The sequence below is a fragment of the Podarcis raffonei genome, chromosome 17, assembly GCF_027172205.1.
Source record: "Podarcis raffonei isolate rPodRaf1 chromosome 17, rPodRaf1.pri, whole genome shotgun sequence".
NCBI lineage: Eukaryota > Metazoa > Chordata > Lepidosauria > Squamata > Lacertidae > Podarcis > Podarcis raffonei.
The window spans coordinates 34389370-34411971 of NC_070618.1; the positions used below are offsets into that span (position 1 = coordinate 34389370).

The 22602-nt window shown below is 45.7% G+C and overlaps 1 protein-coding gene across 5 annotated transcripts; it reads left to right on the forward strand.

The window, feature by feature from the left end:
- Positions 1-665: 665 nt before the first annotated feature.
- Positions 666-22534, forward strand: PODNL1 (podocan like 1). 5 transcript variants are annotated; one of them, XM_053371039.1, is made up of 11 exons: positions 666-1041; positions 3709-3960; positions 4599-4692; positions 5081-5145; positions 7130-7239; positions 8436-8592; positions 9224-9339; positions 9511-10168; positions 12034-12182; positions 21122-21290; positions 22386-22534. In XM_053371039.1, the coding sequence occupies exons 1-10, from the start codon at positions 1039-1041 to the stop codon at positions 21270-21272; spliced, it is 1755 nt and encodes a 584-aa protein (XP_053227014.1). In that variant the 5' UTR covers positions 666-1038; the 3' UTR covers positions 21273-21290; positions 22386-22534. The 5 variants fall into 5 exon arrangements, 4 of the variants coding, with proteins under 4 accessions (XP_053227014.1, XP_053227015.1, XP_053227012.1 ...); XM_053371040.1 differs by having other exon boundaries at positions 3712-3960; XM_053371037.1 differs by lacking the exon at positions 666-1041 and adding an exon at positions 1183-1330.
- Positions 22535-22602: the final 68 nt, after the last annotated feature.

Here is a 22602-nt window from a genome sequence, read left to right on the forward strand (position 1 = left end):
ACCTACAGCCCAAGGAGAGGAGGGGGCGGGGAGGCGCCCGAGGGGAGGGGGCTTCGGCTGCCTCGGCCCGCGGGGGCTCCGCAAACAATAAATTTAATAAATTCCTGCTGAGCCTTTGGGGGGGTCTTTGGCTCCTTCGCTCGCCCCCAGCCCCAGTGGCGTAGCGTGGGGGGTGCAGGGGGGGCCAGCCGCACCGGCCGCAACATCTGGGGGGGGCGCGCTCGCACTCGAGTGCTAAAATCCACGGGTTAGGGGGCGCAAATTACTTGCCTTGCCCCGGGGTGCTGACAACCCACGCTACGCCACTGCCCGTGTCCCTATCCTTAACCTTATCCTGCTGTAATTTTTACAGTGCAATTTTGATACTTGACTCTGTGCGCTTTGCTCAGCCACTTTGCAAGGGCAGATACCTGTCGCCCAGCGGCCTTTGCTTGAAACCACAGCAGGGGCCCTCTGAGCATGGTCAGGGGGCACTCTGTTCCTTGTGCCGAGTCTCATGTTTTTCTTATGTATTCAAGTAAGACCAGCCTTAAAGTCCTGGGAGAGCGCGGGGTGCCGCTGCTGACAGGTTAACTGGAGGAGGTACGAGGACTAAGGTGGGCGCGCTGGAGAAAGCAGTCAGTCCGCGGGCGCGGCGCAGCTGATCGGCCCCCGGAGCGTTGCGCCTCGCTGGCATTTCACCCACCTCTCTCCGCGGAGGCAGCGTTATGCAATAGCCCGTCTTAACTTTGATCGGATGGAAAACAAGGAGACGCAACAATTCTTTCTCCCCCCCCCTCCACCCCACTCCCACGCAGAAACAGCGGCGACAGGTCCGTCCCGGTTGCCTTTGGGGAAGAAAGGGGAGGGCTTTCCCCCGGCTCCTTCCCCTTGCGCTCCTTGGGCTCCTCCGCAGCAAGAGGTTGGTTTCAGAAGGGAAAGGAAGGCGAGCCAGCGAGCCAGCGGGGAGGGCCAGGGGTGCCGCCCCGCGCGGCTCTGGATCCCATTCGCGACCCGCGGCATCCTCCCGCGGAGAGGCGGCTCCAGCCGAGCAGGGCGATGGTGAGCGAGCGAGGACCCGGGCGCCGCTTCCCCCCGCGTGGCGCCCCGGAGCGCGCCGGCAGGGGGCGACGCGGAGGGGCCGAGGGGCGGGGAGCTCCCCAGGCGGGCGCGGGGGGGAGTTGCCCCTTTCGCGTGGGAGGCGCCGGGGATGCCGGGCAGTTAAGACCCGTGTCGCGCGGGGTCGGAAAGGTCGTGTGCATGCTGCGCCTGGGTGCAAAGGGGCCACCGCGCGGGCTAACGGTTGCCCAGCCCGAAACCTAGGGTTATTCAGCATTAATGGATGCTGCAGGTATGCTTTCTGTTTGGGTCTGACTAGGAGGGGAAACCGTTGTCTCCTGCGTCTTTAACAACCGCACAGCAGGCAGGTTGTGGTGGTGGTTGTTGATTATGATAATGATGATTTACATGTGCGACCCTTTCTGTCGTGGAGATGAGTTTCTATTATTATTATTATTATTATTATTATTATTATTATTATTATTTATTTATTCCTGCGTGATGTTAAGACATAGAAAGTGTGTGGCGCGGGAAGAAGGGTAAGGAGGAGAAACGTACTTCCAAATATTGTTTCTTCTTTTTTTCTGAATATAAAAGCGAAAGCTAACAAGCAGACAAGACTCCTTGGCTCAGAACCAAGGGCTTCTAGCTTCTGTCTCTTCTGTTTGACAGACTGGTGTCCGGTGGTAAGGAGACAAGGACTGGTTGTTTCCTGCTTTGAGCAGGCTTCTATGGTTCCCAAGATCGATTTACAGACATGCTGGAAAGAATTCCCAAAGGAGCTGAACGCAAACCCAGGCGCACCTTGCCAATGGCATAATCCCTTGTCCTTGGGGCAAACTGGCCTCCTGACCTTCCAGCTGGCCAGAGATACCAGATTGCCCCGGAATGGCATTGGGTCCCTCCAGTATTGGCCACAGGGAAACAATCAGTGCCGTTTCAAGGTCCATTTCCCCTCCTTCTGGTCTGTTTGGGGATGATCCCTAAAATCCATTCTCCTTGGTTTAGTGTACAGTGGTACCTCAGATTAAGAACTTAATTCGTTCTGGAGGTCTGTTCTTAACCTGAAACTGTCCTTAACCTGAAGCACCACTTTAGCTAATGGGGCCTCCTGCTGCCGCTGCACCGCCACTGCACAATTTCTGTTCTCATCCTGAAGCAAAGTGCTTAATCTGAAGCACTATCTCTGGGTTAGCGAAGTCGGTAACCTGAAGCATATGTAACCCGAGGTACCACTGTATTATTATAGCACCTTGGAAAGTCACTGTATTCCTGTGGCAATATGTTTCAAAAAAATTTAGTTGGCATTATCTATGTGGAGGGAAGAATACCAAGCAGAGATGGTTAAAAACATGAGTCCTGCTGGATCGGGCAGAAAGGCTAGTCTAGACCAGCATGTACCTATGGGAAGCAGGACCTGAATGCAACAGTGTTCTCTTGCTTGGGATGCCCAGCAATTGGCGTTCAGAGGCACACTGCCTCTCAAGACTACTTGCAGCCTTTCTCAACCTGTGGGTCCCCAGATGTTGTTGAACTACAACTCCCATCACCCCTAGCTAGCAAGGCCAGAGCTCAGGGATGATGGGAGTTGTAGTCCAACAACATCTGGGGATCCACAGGTTGAGAACCACTGCTACTTGCTTCTGAAAGCAGCTTCTCTGTACAACCTCAGAAGTGCAAGCCCAGGGCTCTCTCCAGAGGAAGAGAGGCTTCTGGGCCACATCTCTCAGATTAAGGGGTTGCTGAAAATATTACCAGCCCATGTGACTGGTTGTGCTATCAAGCGCTCATTAATGCCACAGATTAGGGGTGGAGATGGATTGCCAGGCAGCTCTGCTTTCTGATGGGCAATCCTGGACCCATTTCAGGACCACAAAGCTCAGCTCCCATTCATTTTAATGGGGCTGTGCATTGACTTAACTGATAGGAAACGATGACATATGGATTCTTCCACTTCTTGGGCCTGTCCTGAATGGGGCATGCTGGGACGAGAGTGGGGAAGTGATTTAAAGGATCCAGGCAACCTCAGGCCAGAGGAACCCTTTGAATGCTCCCAGTCATCCATCTCCCCCCCCCCCCACCGCTTCCCCCTCCATGCACAATTCCACATCCCGTTCCTCAGCTGCAGCTCTTCGGCTTTTTAACTTCTGCCTGAGACTCAGACTTGTTAGGCTCAAACTGTTCGCAATTTTCTTCCCCCCCAAGAAATGCTGGCCCAATAAAGCCACTGGTTTGCACAGCAGTTTGTGAGTAGGCACCCCACCTTCACTAGTCAGCAACCGTTTATGAGCCCACACACATCTTTGACACCCTTCTCCATGCACAGGAACTCTACCCAAACATTTACAACACAGGCTGCTCTGTTTTATTTCATTTTGCCACCATGCGGTGCTTCTCCCGTCTCCCATGCAGCACACTCATTCGCCTAGCTCCCCTCTGGAAGAGACAAGCACCCCCTTGTGCCTTCCAGCTCCCCCCTCCAAGTCAATGAGGCGTTGCCATACTTTTAAGGGGCTCTGCCTGCATTTCCAGTGGGGATCATGGGGGTGGGGAGAGAAGGGGGGCTTCCTGGCCTACCTGGTGAAGCAGACAGGGGAAGCATTGAGAGAAAAGCATGCGCAGGATGGTTGTATAGAGCCCCTATTGACTAGCCCTGACCTCTGCCCCCAGCAGCTGGGCAGTGGCCGTATTCTACTATTCCTGCTGGCGAGCATCCCTTGCAGCTTCCTGCTCGACAGCCTTGATGACGACGAACTGCTGCTGGCGACATCCCAGCCCAGGGGAGGCATCCCAGCCCAGAACGTGCCTGGCTGCCCAGCCAACTGCACCTGCCCAGCAGAAGAGACGGTGGACTGCGGTGGCCTAGACCTGCACATCTTCCCCAGCAATATCTCTGCAGGCATCCAGCATCTTTCACTGCAGGTGGCGGAGGGGATCCTGGGCAGATGCGGAGGGTGGCGCTGTTGGGGGGAGTATGTCAGGGGCTGGCAGGATGTTGAGGACTGTGCACTGGGGGGGGGAGAGGGGCTGGAGTCTGACTCGAGAGAGGAGGGCAGTAGGTTGTGGGGGCTTGAACGAGCCAGGAGGCAAGAATCCGAGGTAGGGGGAGCTTCAGAGCTGGAGGAAGAGGAGGAAGAGGCAGGCAAGGGAAGGGCTAGGTGCTTCCCTACCCTCTCCTACACCACTGTCTCCCAGAACCAGGAGAGAACTGAAGCGGGAAGAGCAGAGGCAGCTTCCACACAGGCATAGTCTCCAGTTGCATGTGTGCAGCCTGTCAGTGGAAGGTAAATAAATGGGTGGAGGGGGAGCAGTCCCTAGTTGCTGCAACTGCTCCATAGAGTGTGGGCCTGGGAATAGCTGCCTAGACACTAGATTGGTGTATCCAGAGCTGTAGAAGCGAAGGCAAGTGTTACCTTTGACAATAAAGAGTTAACTTTCTGCAATGGGCATTCTTTTGGCTAGGAAGTATGGAACTGCAGGAGATCAGGAGCCACCCAGATCAGAGTCCATGTGAATGCCTTGCCACTCATTCTGACCACCTGCTGGTTTTCTTTCTGCAGAACAACCAGTTGCAGGAGCTGCCCTACAATGAGGTGTCCCGACTGGCTGGCCTGAGAACCCTCAATCTACACAACAACCACATCACCTCTGAAGGTGAGCAGACCCAAGAGAGCAGAGTGTTCCCTGGCATTCTGAAGGATTGTTAGCTTTTGAGGGGACCCTCAGCCCCTCCCTCCAATACATGAATAATTGTCTCCTAATTGACCAATGATGTTTGTTCCCATGAGAAATAGATGGGTTGATTGTTGTAAGGAAACGGTTCATGCTCAATTTTTTGCCCTTCCGTCCCTTGGAGTTGTGATGCTCCAAATGAAGGAACTGTTAATTAGCAACCCCCTTCAGATCCAGAGCTGGTTGCATGTGACCCAGCAAGAGATCACAAGACCATCACTGCTGCTGCTTGGGCATAAATCTAGTGGGTAGAGTCTGTAGAGGGCATGAATCCCAAATCTGCCTTTTTCTGATGTGTCCCATTTTAAAGGTCTCCCAGATGAAGCCTTTGAGTCCCTGCAATCGCTTCAGTACATCTACCTGGCCAACAATAAGGTGAGTTGTGTTTTAGGAAGGGTTTGATCTTCATAGCCACTGAATTCTGTTGATGGTAGGATTCACTAGGGGACGGGTAGGCAATGTGTTGCACTCCATACGTTGCTGAACTACAGTTCCTATCATTCCTGGCTGGGGCTGATGGGAGCTGGAGTCCCATAACATCTACATGGAGAGATCGGGTGGAGATGTTTCCCATCGGAAGGTTTCCCATCTGTGATACAGTCCAGCATTATTTGCAAGAATCTCAGCCACCAGCAGGCACTTGCCTTCTGCACATCTTTTTCAGAATGCTTCCATCTTTGTTGGATATGTATCTGAGATGCTTCAAGATGGTGTGAGAGGGACCAAAAACATATTAGTAAAATCCAGAGGGGCAGCCAAAAACTACATACCTAGCTATAGAGGAAAAAGGGTTACAGAATGCAAGACATCTTTGACATTTCTGTGCAAAGCTCCAATATATTCAAAGTAAGAACAGTGATCATTCAAAGCGGGTGTAATTGGGGATAATTTATTACATTTTTATCTTGCCCTACGTGAACTCAGAGCAGCATCCAAGATTAAACCCTCCAGGAGTGCACAAGTGCTTATGGAAGGTTTTTTTGAGATATGTGTGATTGGCTCTGTAAGAGAAGGGCTGTGCATGAAAAATTCAATATATTGTCTTGTAGGTTCACTGAAACAGTTAGGAGAGCATGTGAAGATAATCATGTTAAGACTCTTCATTATTCAATGTGTGTATTATATTGTATTATTATTATTATTATTATTATTATTAATCCAATTAATTAAATTTCTATACTGCTCTTCATCTGAGGATCACAGGACAGTTTACAATATAAAAAACAACGTGCATATATGTTTGTTTGCACATCCCATTCTACCACCTTACAAGATAAGGTCGGCTGAATGCCCCTCACGTGGCTGGGGAGGGGATTGGATCCGTCCACTCAAAAGTGAGTTCCATTGAGAGGGAATAATGGGAACCATTCACTTCCATGGGAAGGAAGCAAAGGGGGGCACTCAAGGATAGCACTGAGGTGCTTCTCATGCTTGGTATCCCAGCACCTTTCAGAATCAAGCCTGCTCCTGTTTGCATAGCCCCATCCTGTTTCTTGTTCACTCCAGAGCAAGGTTTCCCAAACTTGAATCTCAAGATATTTTGGGACTACAATTCCCATCATCCCTGACCACTGGCCCTGCTAGCAAGGGATGATGGGAGCTGTGGTCCAAAAACAGCTGGAGACCCACATTTGGGAAACCCTGCTCTAGAGGGTATTGGAATGTTGAGAAACAGCTTCTGTATGTGGGAGGCTTGTTCTTGCTATGGCACACAGTTCTAAAACATGTGGTTTTGCATTTTCTCCTTGAGTCTACCACCACTGAGATCCAGTGCCGAGGGCCTTCAGGCAGTTCCCTCGCTGCGAGAAGCCAAGTTACAGGGAACCAGGCAGGAGGGCCTTCTCGGTAGTGGCGCCCTCCCTGTGGAACGCTCTCCCACCAGATGTCAAAGAGGAAAACAACTGCCAGACTTCTAGAAGACACCTGAAGGCAGCCCTGTTTAGGGAAGCTTTTAATGTTTAATAGGTTATTGTATTTTAATATTCTGTTGGAAGACACCAAGAGTGGCTGGGGAAACCCAGCCAGATGGGTGGGGTATAAATAATAAATTATTATTATTATTTATTTATTTATTTATTTATTTATTTATTACCACGGAGCAGGGAAGCAGGCTCCATATTCTACCACCACTTTGAAATCTGAAAGGACCTTTCTGCTGTGTGGCTGGGCCTGGCCGGCCAGTTCTTAGGCTGCTATGTTTCTGGCTGATTCCCCTCTGAACAGGCCATAGGTGGGTGTGGATGTAGGAAATTGGGGTCAGTTCAACATCTTTCTGCATCTCAGAGGGTTGGCCTGGATGACCCTTGGGGTCCCTTCCGCCTATATCATTTTGTGAGTCTATGTGTTTTTTTATTTCCAGCTTTCGGTGGCGCCGCAGCTCCTACCCAGCACTCTGCGGATCGTGGACCTTGCTGCAAACCACCTGACTCGTGTCTACCCATTGACCTTTGGGCATAAACCTGGCCTCAGGTAAAAGTGGGACAGAGGACTGGTACACATTCCGACATAAGCAAGACCAAAGTGTTGGCAGACACCCTTTGGCATGATATTGGTTACCACAGGGATCCGAGTAAGAGAGAAAGTTATACAGTCATACCTCAGGTTACAGCTGCTTCAGGTTGCGTTTTTTTCAGGTTGTGGACCGCTGAAACTCGGAAGTACTGGAACAGGTTACTTCCGGGTTTCAGCGGTCGCGCTGGGCGCAGAAGCGCTAAATCACGCTTTGCGCATGCGCAGAAGCACCAAATTGCAACTCGTGTGTATGCAGATGCGGGTTGCGAATGCTTCGGGTTGTGAACGTGCATCCCACACGGATCACGTTTGCAACCCGAGCGTCCACTGTAATTTATTTTCTGAAAATCAGAGGCACACCCTCTGCTCAAGAGGCTTGCTGGGGTTATGAAACGAGGAAGAAAGGCACTCTGCATCTGCTCAGAGGTACCCTCTACTGCTCCCCTTACATCAGGCTACTTATTTCTCACTTGAGGGTGGGGTGGCAGCAGGGTGGCCTATGGGGTTCCCCCAGGGAGGAAAAGAGCTTGGCAGGGGAAAGGGTGAAGCAGTTATCCTCTCCCCTGCTCCCCCAGTTCCTTATCCAGCCTGAAAGCCACAAAGAGCTGCCTTATATCAAAATAAAATTGGAGGTGGGAGGGTTCCTAGGGAGTCCTTAGATGCAGGTATACATAAGAAGAATGTGCTGTGTGAATCAGGCTTGACCCATTATAGAGGCCAAGGATTGCAGCATGACTTTGCTTTAGGAAAAGAAGATGCTCTTCCTTCAGGATCACCAGCCCAGTGTCAAGCTCAGGGGATAGTGTTAAGTTGTGGGTGAACATATCAGACGACACAGCGATTCTTCAGACAGCTCTTGTTTATTCACAGGCCAGAGCAGAACTAAACTGAAGGGTTCAGTCAGCCTGCTTATATAGAGCTCCAGTACAACGTAACTGTAACAATTTTCTAAAACTATCCAATCACTGAACATCACTTTCGATCCCTTATTTGCATAGCTATCTACAGTATCCCCCTGCTGGCCCAGGGTGAGAACTTCAGTACATAACAGATAGCATTTAGATCCAGGATGGGGTGCTGCCCCTAGGACTCAATGAGGCCAGCCCACGAGGTGGCACTCCTAACCTGTCCCTTACGTTCCCCCCCCCCCACAGGTCTGTTTATATGCACAACAACCAGCTGAACAACACAGGTCTGCCCTTTGATGCCTTCAACGGCTCCGATGCCGTGAGCACCCTCATCCTCTCCAGCAACCTGCTCACTTACGTGCCTCAGAACTTGCCCCAGGCCATCGTCCGCCTCCACTTACAGGTTGGCAGCCGAGATTTCCCACCTGGATGGTATAGAAGCAGAGGCTTGCTTCAGGCAGTCAAGAGAACAGAGCCCATCCATGAACTGGGGAGCTGAGGGAGAGAAGGGGAATCGGGAGCCCCAGATTTTAGGTCAAGGAGGATGGGGCCCAGCAGTTAAGACAGGAAAGTTGGAGTACTAAACCAGAGCCTTTGTTCTCCTGACTCTTCTGTGCCAAGCCCCACCAGTTGTGGAATTGGATTGTTTTATGCTCATTTAGAACATTTTCAAAGACACTTGCCCTTAATCTCACAGATGTTTAGTGAAAAACAAATCCCACTTAGTTCAATGGCATTTACTCACATTTACTCTACCGCTGGCCTGCCCCCAAATAGTTGGTTTTTAGTTTTACTCAATAGGGTGGGTGGGTGTGTTTTACTTCCCTACAAAACAAAAACAAAACTCTAACAATAAACCTCACACACAACTCCCTACAAATAGAAAAGGGCAAATCTTTGCTCCCTGACATAATGGAAAGATAATATCTAAAAAATATATCCTCTCTTAGCATCTATTCACATCCCAACGCCTAGGCTGGTGGGGTGGGAGCAGTGGAGGGGATCATCCTTAACCACTAGGCTCCACTTTGCAGAACAACCGCATCTCCCGCATCCCAAAAGGGGCCTTGAGCAGCCAGTGGCGCCTCCGGGAGCTCTACCTGCAGAACAACAACCTGTCCAATGATGGCCTTGACCCCTCCACCTTCAGGTGACTGTTTTGTTTTGTTTTTAATGGGGCTCCCCTGGTGGGTATGAGTGGCGAAGCCAAGAGCCAGGGCTGCTGGGTTTCCCGTGGCCAGTTCTGGGGAACTGGAAGACCACAAGAGAGCGGATGCTGCTTTGGTGGGTCTCCTAATCTTCAACTCTTGCTTCTCTGCAGCCGGCTGAAGAGCCTGGAGTACTTGGACCTTTCCAACAACAACCTGACGCAGGTGCCTGCCGGCCTCCCCCCCAACATTGCAATCCTGCACCTGGGCCGGAACCACCTGAGCCACCTGGCCCCCGATCGCCTGAGCCGTGTGCGGGGTCTCCAGTACCTCCTGCTGCAGAGCAACGCCCTGACCGCGTCAGGAGTCCACCCCGAGGCCTTTGCCCGCCTTCGTTCCCTCCACACGCTGCACATGTACAACAACCGGCTGGAGCATGTCCCGTCCGGACTGCCGCGCAGGGTCCGTTCTCTCATGCTGCTGCACAACCAGATTGCGCACATTGGGCTGCAGGACTTTGCGGCCACCTACGCCTTGGTGGAGCTCAACCTCAGCTACAACCACCTCTACAGCGCCCACATCCATCGCCTGGCCTTCCGCAAACTGAGGCGCCTGGAGACCCTGGACATTTCGGGCAACCAGCTCACGCTCTTGCCGGCGGGGCTCCCCTCCAGCCTTCAGGTCCTCAATCTTCAGAAAAACCAGCTCAACTCCCTCTCTCCAGAGCGGCTGGTCAACCTCACGATGCTCAAGGAGCTACACCTGGCCCACAACCGCCTGCGGATCAGCGGCATCTACCCAGGCACTTGGCAAGAGCTGCATGGGCTCAAGGTGAGGCTGCCGGCAGGCAGGTGCGCTTCTGTGTGCTCCAGTGGCTCAGAAGCTGGTTTAGGACAGCAGTAACACAACTAAGGGTCCACAATAACAGTCTCTGGGCTGGATCTTTTCCTAATCTGGGCATGGGGAGATCTGCATGGAAACCAGGAGCCATCCCAGGAAAAGCGGGAACAAGTGTAAGGCAGGGCTTTTGTCCTTAGCTACTAAGGAAAGCATATTTTTCTCCTCCTAGAATTTGGGGTCACCTAAAGAAGTTGAATTGCCGTCAGTTCAGGGCAGACTAGAGAAAGTGCTTCTTCACACAATGCAAGACAAATTTGCAGGATGCACTGGCACAAGCCATGGCAACGACTTCACACTTTGCAAAGGGATTAGACAAATTCATGTAGGATGACAACTATTAACCATGACCACGAAGAGGACTCTCCATACACAGATGATGCAAGCTCTCCCTCTGAATATTGTATGCTGGCGATGGAGAGGGGGTGTTGGTCTCCCGTGATGGTTTTTCCCTGGAGAAACATGGGTTTTATCTCCCTCAGAATATGCCTAAAACCTGGATTTGCTGCAATATAATAATTGCATGTGCTTATTACTCCTCAAGCCCCTGCTTAAAAGTACTCAAAATTCAGCATGTTTCTATAGTGACTGTTTTCCCGCTAATGTGGGCTTCTGCTCCCAGCTACTGGACTCTGAGCTTATCCACAGTTACCTTTCACCCTGCTCTTTCAAGGCACAGGTCCACGCTTAAAAGCTGTGTGTCTGAGCAGTTTTATTTTAACACACACATACCCCCGTGCTTTCTCTGCAGAAACATGCTCTTTAGCACTCAATCAGAGCAAATGTCAGTTCAGGGTTTCCACGGATTGCCATTTGTCCTGACTGAGCTTTAAAGAGCAGGTTTTCGCAGTGAAAGCTCTGGAGCAAAAAAGAAGGGTGCTGAGACAGAGATTTAAGGAGCGGACAATGCCTGGAAAGAGCCAAGGAAAGGTAAGTGTGGATAAGCCCATTCTTTCAGTTTTTGTTTGAGTAACTCTCAGAACACAGGCAAGAGTATGGGTCCTACAAATCCTGCTTAAAGCATTTGGATGCCAGAAGCATGGAACTATGTTTGAGCCCTAAGGCAGGCATGGCCAAACTTGGCCCTTCAGATGTTTTGGGACTACAACTCCCATCATCCCTGACCACTAGTCCTGTTAGCTAGGGATGATGGGAGTTCATCCAAAGGGTGTATAATTATATTCTGTTTTAATTAATTTGGTTTTGCCACTAACATAAAAATGGGGATTTCGGGGAAGGGAATTGGGGCCGACCTTAGAAAAAGATTTTTAAGAATAAGTATTGACGTATAAAGATTGAGGTTTGTAAGTTAAAATTGGTTAACTAAAATGAATTAGAGAAAATAAGGTAAAGTTTGGGGACAAGAATTTGCTGAGCTAAAAATTGGAACTGGAATACAAGAAGGGGAGGTGTGGGGAAGTCAAGGAAATTGGTTATTGACAGCAAGAAATGTAAACTTTATGAGTTTTTAATTGTTCTTTTTTATTATTTTTTGGTTTTTTTCTTTATTTTTTGAAAATTCCAATAAATATTAAATAATAAAAAAAGAGTTTGCCTATGCCTGCCCTAAGGGGAACTACCAGTTGTTCTTCTGCACTGGCCAACTTAGGGCTACAGTGCTCTTATGCCACTCCAGCTGATTTCAGTGGTGCGTATGGAAGAAAACCAAATGATTGTGGTGTTGTCACTCACAACCCAAGGCAGATCTGCCTATGTCCAGCACTTGCTGTCCTTAATGATGCTCCAGATCTGGCAGGAATCTCTGGGACTCCAACGTTTTATTGGTTTTGCTTTCCCAGCTCCTGGATCTGAGCTATAATGAGCTGTCCTATGTTCCACCAGACCTACCAGAATCACTAGAATATCTATACCTGCAGCATAACAGGATTGCTGTCATTATGGCTGAGGCCTTCCTCACAGCACCCAACATCCGTGTCATCACTCTCAGGTAAGGGAAATGACAATTGACTACAAGAGTTTGGATAGACCCTCGGGTATGGAGATTATTACATTCCCACTGCTCATAAAGGAGGAATGTGTGTGTGTGTGTGTGTGTGTGTGTGTGTGTGTGTGTGTGTGGTGCTTTAAAATACAATGTAATCCAGGGGTCTGAATTGCTGTTGTCTATATTTTAAAAGTGGAATGCATCAAACAAAATGTCATGCCTGTGTTCTTTGCACATTTAGTCTACACTTAAAATCTGCAGAAATGCAAGCCAAATTCTACAAGAAAAGTTTGAGTACCTGCTTGAATTAAACAAATTACTTCACACAATTTATTCTGCAATTTTGCACACTAATTCTGATTTGTTATTCATGGCGAGGGCCACTGATACTCCATCCTCTAACCCCTGAAAAATTTACTTCCTTCCCAAGACTTGCATCTTGAGTTTTTGCAGGAGGCTGAGAGTCATATATTCACCTTCATTATAACATCTTCAAAAGAAGATGATAAAACATTTGGGACAAACTTCTATTTGGGACGTGGGTGGCGCTGTGGGTTAAACCACAGAGCCTAGGACTTGCCAATCAGAAGGTCGGCGGTTCGAATCCCCGCGATGGGGTGAGCTCCCGTTGCTCGGTCCCTGCTCCTGCCAACCTAGCAGTTCGAAAGCACGTCAAAGTGCAAGTAGATAAATAGGTACTGCTCCGGGGGGAAGGTAAACGGCATTTCCGTGCGCTGCTCTAATTCACCAGAAGCGGCTTAGTCATGCTAGCCACATGACCTGGAAGCTGTACACTGGCTCCCTCGGCCAATAAAATGGATGAGCGCCGCAACCCCTGAGTCAACCACGACTGGACCTAATGGTCAGGAGTCCCTTTACCTTTACTCTATGTGGCTGAGAGCATCATACATAGTTTAGCCCAAAATATCCCCATAGCAAGTGGGTGGCAGGACATCTCACCTCTTTCTCCCACCCCTCTAACTAACTGATACCTGTCAGTATATCCGTTTATCTGTGCATTTGTAGATTTCACCAGATGTTGGACATTCACTGTAACATTCAATCATTTAGTAACAAACGAAAACAGAAATAGTGAACATAAAAATTGTGACTGGAACTAGATGGAAAAGTAGTTGTAAAACCCCCCAATAAAATGCTGTTGGACTCTGCAGTTAATTATGATACTCAAACATACTGTGATTATGAGCCATATAATACCAGATAATTCATAGGACGTTGATAAGAGATTTTATATTCTTATTCTTTATTAGATTTGCGTATCATCCTTCATCCAAAGATCGTAGGGCGGTTCACAAAATAAAAATACAAAATGGGAATACAAAATGCATAAATCAAAAACAATCCATTCTGCATTAGAAAATAAATGTATGTTCATCATGAAGCAGTAAACCTTTCCTTGTGTCTACCATAATAGGTGTTGCTTTCTCTGTTGAGTGAGGGCAGTTTTCTGTCCCCTCCCCGCTTCCACAAATACTGTGCTGCTTGCTGACATGAATCAAAACTCTGAACAGAAGATAATGAGTGTGATGTTAACATATGAGAGTGCTGGTGGTGAAATAGTTAAACAGGTTACCCAATCAGAACCCAGGGGGGTTGGAGTCAGAGGGACTATAAAACCAGCTCTGGAAGGGACGAAGAGAGAGTTCGTTGGGTGGTTGGTTGGAGTGGGAGTGAATTGGGATAGAGTCTGTGGGGAGGTTGAGTTAGTGCAGCGAAATAAGCTGAGTCAGGAACAGTTAGGAGCTAGGAAGACAAGTAAATATCTGAGAGGTGGTTTAGTGAGTGAGAGCAGGTAGCGGAAGTTATAGGTCTGGATAGGCACCCCATGAATGTAATTGACCGATACAGTTTAAGAAACCTCACGCTTGTTAAACTGCAATAAATAAACAGAAGTTTATGTTCCAATTTAACCCTGACTGGACTTCCGGTCAGCGCCAGCGCTTAATGGCGGATTTCTCCCGGAGCTCCCGAGAGAGATCTGCTTCGTGGGTTCGGGTCCGGCAGCTACGGCGGAGCGGGGACCCTCAAAAATTACAGGCGCGTAGCCTGTGAACCGGAGACTCGGCGGGCACCTTTGCGCCCCCCCGACGCTGTGAAGGAGCCTTTTTAAAGGCTACGGAACAGCGGAGGGTGTGTGGAGCGGTGCTGAGAGTCACTTTCACCCAGCCTGCGAAGTGAAGCCGCGTCGCCATTAGCGGAGAGCGCTGATTTCTTCCTGTGAATTGGACTAATAAGAAACAACTTTCCATGAGTAGGATTAAACTTTAAAGATTAATTGGACGCTAAAATTAAGGAAATTGGGCACCGAGACGGATAAGCACTAAAAAGGAAGTCTGCTTTCCGTTCTGTAGCAAGATCAAAGCAAAAGGCATTCAAGCTGTAACTTTTGAAAGGAGATTCGTGGAATTTAAGGAATCCACCACCAAAGTAAAGAGAGCTCCCTCCCCGAAGGCAGGAGGGGGGGGGAAAGAAAATTTTACAGTATCTTCCTGCCTGTTTAAAAAAGAATTTGGACTGTTTACCGCTGCTCTTAAACCTGGGATCGGACTGCCGGAGAAAAGGAAACCGGCTAAGGACTGTTGTTACATGAAGGTAAAAAAGTAACTGAGATATTGACTTTGGTTACTCTCAACTTAGAAACATTTTACTTTGTTGCACTGCAAAGTTACACGCAGGATATTATTGATTTGGATCTTTTAAAAATATTTGAAAGGGACTCGGAGGGCTTTTGTTTTTTTTTTTTCTTTCGGAAAGTGTGGGACTGATTTGAAGGCAAAGAATTTGTTCTGCGCCCTCTAGAGGACTTGTGAATAGTTTCAGCAACAAGTGGACTTTAAAGCCTGAGAACTTTTGCTTGACAGCTTAAGAGTGTGGGAATGACCTTGAGTGAAAGACTTTGTTATGGCAGATGGTAAAGAGAAAGAGGATTCACAAGAAACAACTTTGAGATCTGGCAGACAATACAAAGTTGATCTTTCTATGCAAAGAAGGGCTTCTGTATCAGGAGCCTCTGGAACTGCAGCTGTCCCAAAGACAAAAGTGAAAACTATGTTCTCAGAAGAAGCACTTGCTAAAGTATTGGGGAAAATAAATGACTCTTTGGAGGAACTAAAAAAGCAAGGAGCAGAAACTAAAGTACAAGTTGCTGAAACAAACAAGAAAATTGAAGAAATCTCTGGGAAAATTGATTTAAACACAAAAAGTATAACTGACCTTGGAAATAAAGTGAATTCTAATGCAGAAGCAATTGGGAAACTACTGGAGGAATCATCTACTACACGACAGATAGCTGAGGAAGCTAAAGAAATTGCAACGGCTGCTGAGGAAAAGTTTCCACCGGTGTTTAAGAAACTAGATGAGCATGATTTGGCACTTTCTATGCAGGATATGCAACGGAAGGAGAGGAACTTAAGGATTAGACTTGTGCCGGAAAAGGAAGGAGATAACTTGGTGGACTTTTTGACAAAAGAATTCTCTGACTTTTGGAAGCAGGAGCTGGACAAGGAAGAATTTAAGATAGAGAGCGCATTTAGACTGGGAACAAGGCAGAGGAAGAACAGACCCAGAGACTGTTTAATAACTTTGAGATCAAAGGAGGAGAGAGATAAAATACTGAACCTGCACTACCAAACAACCCTTCAAATTGAAGACTTTCATATTGAGATTTTTAAAGATATTCCCAAAAACATTTTAGATGCAAGAGGCCTTTACAAGGACTTGGTGATACTGCTGAAAAGGAACTACATACCATTCAGGTGGGAGTTTCCTCAAGGCTTGTCTTTTAAATACAAGGGGAAGAAAAGAAGAATAAAGACAGTGAGTGATAAAGACAAGTTTTTAGGAGAACACGAAGAAGATCTACAGAAGGAGGTGTTTCCGGGACAAGGGCATCCTTTAAGCAAGGGATCACTAGATACGGATACGGAATCACCGACAAAAGAGGAACAACAACTAGGAGCTGTAGGAGGAAAGAGTAAATAGCCCCATCATGGCTCTGCAACTTCTAACCTGGAATTGTAATGGACTAAATATCCCCAGAAAAAGAAAAAATATATTTCATGTCTTAAGGAAAGACCAACTGGACTTGATTTGTTTACAAGAGACACACGTGACAAGAGCACATAGAAAATTATTGATAAATAAAAGATTGGGACAAGAATTTATATCTTCAGACAGAGTAAAAAAGAGAGGAGTGGTGATCTACGCAAAGGAAAAATTGCAACCGAAACAAATCTTTAAAGATGATCAAGGAAGATATTTGGCAATTGAAATTCAATCTCAAGGAGAAAAGTTCTTGATAGTGGGAATCTATGCACCAAATGAGGGGAAAGCTGAGTTTTTTAAGAAGTTGCATGAGACTTTGATGGACTACATGGATTATAACTTAATTATGATGGGAGACATGAATGGAGTAGTTTCAACAAATATGGACAAATCACAAAGACAGGTAGTTACAAAAGACGGAAGACTACCAAAAACTTTTTTTGAAATGACTGACAATATGGACTTGATTGACATTTGGAGAATAAAACACCCACTAGAAAGAGAGGGAACCTTCTTTTCTGAAGCCAAAATGACATGGACAAGGATTGACCAAATTTGGGTGACTAGCGGTATGGCGTCGAGTATAAAGAAAGTGGACATCTGCCCAAAAACCTTCTCCGACCATAACGCAGTAAAGATGGTGATGAAGCAAACAACAACTGGTTCCTTCAGATGGAGAATGAATGACACCTTACTTGGAGATGAAGAGATTTGTAAGAGGGCCCAAAAAACTTTGAAAGACTACTTTGAAATCAATTTGAGGACTAAAGTAGAAAAAAGAATAATATGGGATGCAAGTAAAGCCGTGATGAGAGGATTTTTGATACAACAAAATACACTAAAGAAAAGAAGTCAAAATGAGAGGAAAGAAAATCTTGGAAAAGATAAAAGAAGGGGAAAGGAAACTAAGATCGAAACCAAAATCGCAAGAGATTTTAAGAGAAATCAAATTATACCAGACACAATTTATGGAATTGATGAATCAAGAAATAGAATGGAAAATTAAACAAATGAGACAAAAGACTTTCGAATCTGCAGATAAATGTGGCAAGTTATTGGCTTGGCAAATAAAGAAGAGACAAAAACTCAACACGGTAACAAACTTAGAAGTGAATGGAAAGAACATATTCAACCCAGCTGAGATTAGGAACTGTTTTCAGAGCTACTTTAGACAATTGTATACACAAGGCCCGCAGAAAGAAATGGATATACAACATTTCCTCGACAAAAATGGGCTGAAAAAGATTTCTCAGGAAAGTAAGACAATTTTGAATCAGGAGATATCAGCACAAGAAATAGAAGGTGCCATCCAAAGTATGACGTTGGGCAAATCTCCAGGACCGGACGGATTGACTTCCAAATATTATAAAGTTTTGAAGGAAGGGTTATTACAACCCTTGAAGGAAGTCTGTAATGAGATTATGCAGGGGAGAAGGGCACCCGACACGTGGAGGGAGGCCTACATCACACTTATACCAAAGACAGAGACTGAAAAGACCCAACTTAAGAACTACCGACCCATCTCGCTACTAAATGTGGATTATAAAATCTTTGCTGATATTTTAGCAAAGAGACTGAAAAGAGTTTTGATGGAGGAGATTCACAGAGACCAAGCGGGCTTTCTCCCGAAAAGGCACTTGTCGGATAACGTAAGGAATATAATTGACATTTTGGAAAAGTTGGAAGTGAATATAAATACTAAGGCAGTTTTGATATTCGTGGACGCGGAGAAAGCCTTTGACAATATATCTTGGAGTTTTATGCTGAAGAACCTCCGGGGGATGGGGGTAGGCCAAGGGTTTGAAAATGGTATAGGTGCAATATATTCTGAACAGAAAGCAAAATTAATTGTAAATAACGTGGTTACAGAAGAGTTCAAGATTGAAAAAGGGACACGTCAGGGGTGCCCTATCTCCCCACTACTTTTTATATCGGTCCTGGAGGTTTTGCTAAATATGATTAGAAAGGACCAGTTGGTTAAAGGGGTTCAGGTCGGAGCTAAACAATATAAATTGAGAGCATTTGCAGATGACCTGGTACTTACATTACAAGAGCCAGAAGCTAGCACAAAAAGAGTTTTGGAAATAATTCAAGAGTTTGGTCAAGTGGCAGGATTTAAATTGAATAAGTTAAAGACTAAGGTATTGGAGAAAAATCTAACACAGTTTGAAAAAGAAAGGTTTCAGAATGAGACAGGGTTGACTGTGGTTAAAAAAGTGAAATATTTGGGAATAAATATGACAGCTAAGAATGTGAACTTATTTAAAGATAATTACGAAAAAACTTGGACAGAAGTGAAAAAAGATTTGGAGATTTGGTCAAATTTGAAGCTTTCCTTGTTAGGTCGAATTGCAGTTATAAAAATGAATGTATTGCCAAGAATGTTGTTTTTGTTCCAAGTATTACAAATAATGGATAAGACGGATTGTTTCAAGAAGTGGCAAAAAGATATATCTAAATTTGTCTGGCAGGGCAAGAAGCCCAGAATTAAATTTAAGATACTAACAGATTCAAAGGAAAGAGGGGGATTTGCCCTGCCAGACTTTAAACTGTACTATGAAGCGGCAGCTTTTTGCTGGCTAAGAGATTGGCTACTTCTTGAAAATACAGATATTTTGGATTTAGAAGGTTTTAACAATATTTTTGGGTGGCATGCATATTTGTGGTATGACAAGGTTAAAGCACATAAAGGTTTTAAAAACCATATTGTCAGAAAAGCACTATTAAATGTCTGGACTAGATATAAAGATTTGTTGGAAAACAAAACCCCAAGGTGGTTGTCGCCAATGGAAGCTAAGGCAGTTAAAAAGTTAAATATGGAGTCTAAATGGCCAAGATATTGGGAAATTCTGGAAAAGGAAGGGGACAGACTGAGATTGCAGAGTTTTGAGAAACTAAAAGGGAAAGTGAGAGATTGGTTGCACTATCATCAAATAAATGAAGTGTTTAAAATGGACAGTAAAATTGGCTTCCAGGTGGAAAAATCAAAATTGGAGACTGAATTGTTAGAATCCAGCACTAGAAACTTGTCAAAAATGTATAATTTGCTGCTGAAATGGAATACACAAGATGAAACGGTTAAATCAAGTATGATTAAATGGGCTCAGGACATTGGTCATAACATTTTGTTTGCTGACTGGGAGAAGTTGTGGACCACCGGGATGAAATTTACGGCATGTAATGCCTTAAGAGAAAATATTATGAAGATGATCTATAGGTGGTACATAACCCCAGTCAAGCTTGCAAAGATTTACCATTTGCCTGATAATAAATGTTGGAAATGTAAGGAAAAGGAAGGCACATTCTTTCACCTCTGGTGGACGTGCCCGAAGATTAAGGCATTCTGGGAAATGATCTATAATGAACTGAAAAAGGTATTTAAATATACCTTCCCTAAGAAACCAGAGGCCTTTCTCTTGGGTATTGTCGGCCAAGGGGTGTTAAAGACGGATATAACTTTTTTTATGTATGCTACAACAGCAGCAAGAATACTCATTGCGAAGTACTGGAAGACACAAGATTTACCCACTCTGGAAGAATGGCAGATGAAGGTGATTGACTATATGGGCCTGGCAGAAATGACGAGCAGAATCCGAAACCAGGGAAGAGAAGCAGCGGAAGAAGAATGGAAAAAATTTAAGGACTATTTAAAGAAATATTACAAAATTAATGAAAGTTAGAATGATGTTGGACTAGAAAGTAAATGGTTACTATTAGTAACGGTTAAGACAAGGAGAATAAGGAAGATAAAATTAAATTAAAATAAGGGAAGATTTGTTGAATAATTGACTAGAAATTGGAATACAGAAAAGGGAGGCATGAGGAAGTCGGAGAAGAAAGGTATAAGAAATTAAGATCTGAAATTGTACTTGTTTTTGTTTTTGTTTGTTTGTGTATTTGTTGTGTTTATTGTATTGTAATGTTATGTTTTTGTGGTTATAAAAAAATTCTTTAATAAAAATATTATATATAAAAAAAAGAAACCTCACGCTTGTTAAACTGCAATAAATAAACAGAAGTTTATGTTCCAATTTAACCCTGACTGGACTCAGTAGGTCCTGGGTGGTGGCAGCGAGAAATAAAGTGGTGCCACAGGGATCAATAGACGGTGAAATGTCCAGGGACTCTGTGTGATCGCCACAATGAGTTTATCTGGATCTTGGTCACAGATTTCATTAAGTAAATTTAGATACAGGGGTACCTAATTTGAGTGGTGGTGCTGCTTGGGCAGTCTCCTGAACTCTGCTCAGGGAAAACCAGTTCCTTGTTTGGAGAAGAAGCTGGTCAGTCACAGCTCCAATTGGTTGATTGGTGACATGACAAGGAAGACCGATGTATGAAGCACCCAGAGAACTTTACAATCTGGGGCAGCATGGAAATGTCATAAGAAAAACGTGCTTTAAAACAGCATGAATGAATACGTATTTAATTTACTGGATATGTACGCAACACTTTCAAAATATATTTGGACCAGAATTCCTCAAACTCCAAGCCCCGTTTGGATTTCAGAACCTTTGTAAACCAGCAAATTCATTAAAAAGAGTAAAAGTTACAAGCTATATTTGAATTTAAGAAGTCCACCAGCTGGAAAGGCCATTTAACAGAAAATGGATGGCAACTGAGAAAAGCAGATACTGCTGCTACAGACAATGTTACGGCTGTACACGTTTGCAGTCAAGTTGGTGCCTCGCTTCCTAATAAACATGCATAGGGTTGTGCTGTGACAGTATCACATTTCTGACTCCTTTGAATTAAACCATCCTCTGGAGCTGTTTCAAAGTTCCAGGAACTGTGTTGTAGTTGTTTTTTTAAAAAACCAAACGCTCACATATCAGCACTTTCCCCATTTCACACACAAATCCTCCTTTGTTTTCTAGATCCAACCGTTTGTTGGCAGCCAACGTATCGGAAGCTGCATTTGCAGACCTGAAACTGCTGGAGGTAGTAGACACTACCGGGAATCCAGAACCTATCACCATCTCTCTGCTGCAAGCTGGGCCCTGGGTCCGCACCCAGATGGGTACCTAAGGAGGTTGCCTAGAACAGGTTAGCCTTTGAGCTGTGGCAAAGTGTTCATTCATAAACTAAGTCACTCTAGTTTCCAGCTTTTGCTGGGATTGTTGACCACTAAGAACGTAGTGATCCGAAGCTCTCCAAACATAAACTTGTATTACATGTCTGCTGTATTTGTGTGACTAACACAAGCTCTGTGCTGAACTGCACAAGGGCTGGAGCATTAGTTTGGCTTCTGCAGGAGCAAGTGGTTAGAAACAGGTATAGCCCACTATTTTCCATCAAGACCAGTGGATGCAGTATAGCTGCCGCAGGTGAAGCTATCTGCCGCTCAGAACACATTCATTATAGTGTTTGGGTTGGGCACCATTTTGTGACTCCATTTTTATATTTAAAAATTGAACTTTTGCTAAAACACTTTTCTGGGACTTTTTAAAAGTGCTAGAACATCACACACTAAAATGCTAATTCACTGTGGTTTTATAGCAATATTACACAACTCAGGACAAAAGGGAGAAGTGAGCTAAGAGGAAGGCACGTTTGGCAAACCCTCACTATCAACTCCCGCCCAGAAACCTATATCCCCACAGTGGAAAGATGTGTGGATCTAGAATTGGCCTCCACAGTAACGTACAGACTCACTGTTAAGACTGTGTTCATGGAAGACAATCTTACTCGGCTACGAGTGATCGCCAAAGAAGATGACACAATATGACAATAATACTATAATGTTATAGTGTTATATTGTACTTCTTTCATAAAAAGCTCTTAGAATAATTAAAGTATCAATTTTGTTGATCATAAAATGGTGAACACCACAAAAGCAGTAAGAAAAATGTGCCCACAGCTGTGATCATTGCCCAGAAGAGTAACTCTAAAGGCATCATTGACACCTGTGGAGAATGTGCTACTTCTCCATTCTGAAAAAGTCTGTGTTCTGAGAAAAGACAGACGAACCAAAGGAAAATATGAAATAGGATTGACTGGATGAGAGTGTTGTGTGTGCTCACTTTAAAAAGAGGACTTGCTTTTAGTGTCTTGGCTACATGATGTCCCCACTGTCATTATGAACATGGTCATCCTCTGGGGGGTGTCCGATCCAGCTGACAGAACCTCTTTCTTTTGCAGATCACCATCCTACGCTTCCTTTCTACCGCTGCGTGTCCTCGGGCATCTCTACCAGGATGGCTCTGCCCACCTGCAGCCTTCTGGAGAGGTTTGCACTGCCCAGTGTTTGTCCTTCCACCTTCAGCCAGTTGCACAGAGCAAAGCCTCTACAGCACGGGTGTCAAACACAAGGTCCGCGGGCCGAATCCGGCCCGCCAGACCTCGTCATGTGGCCCGT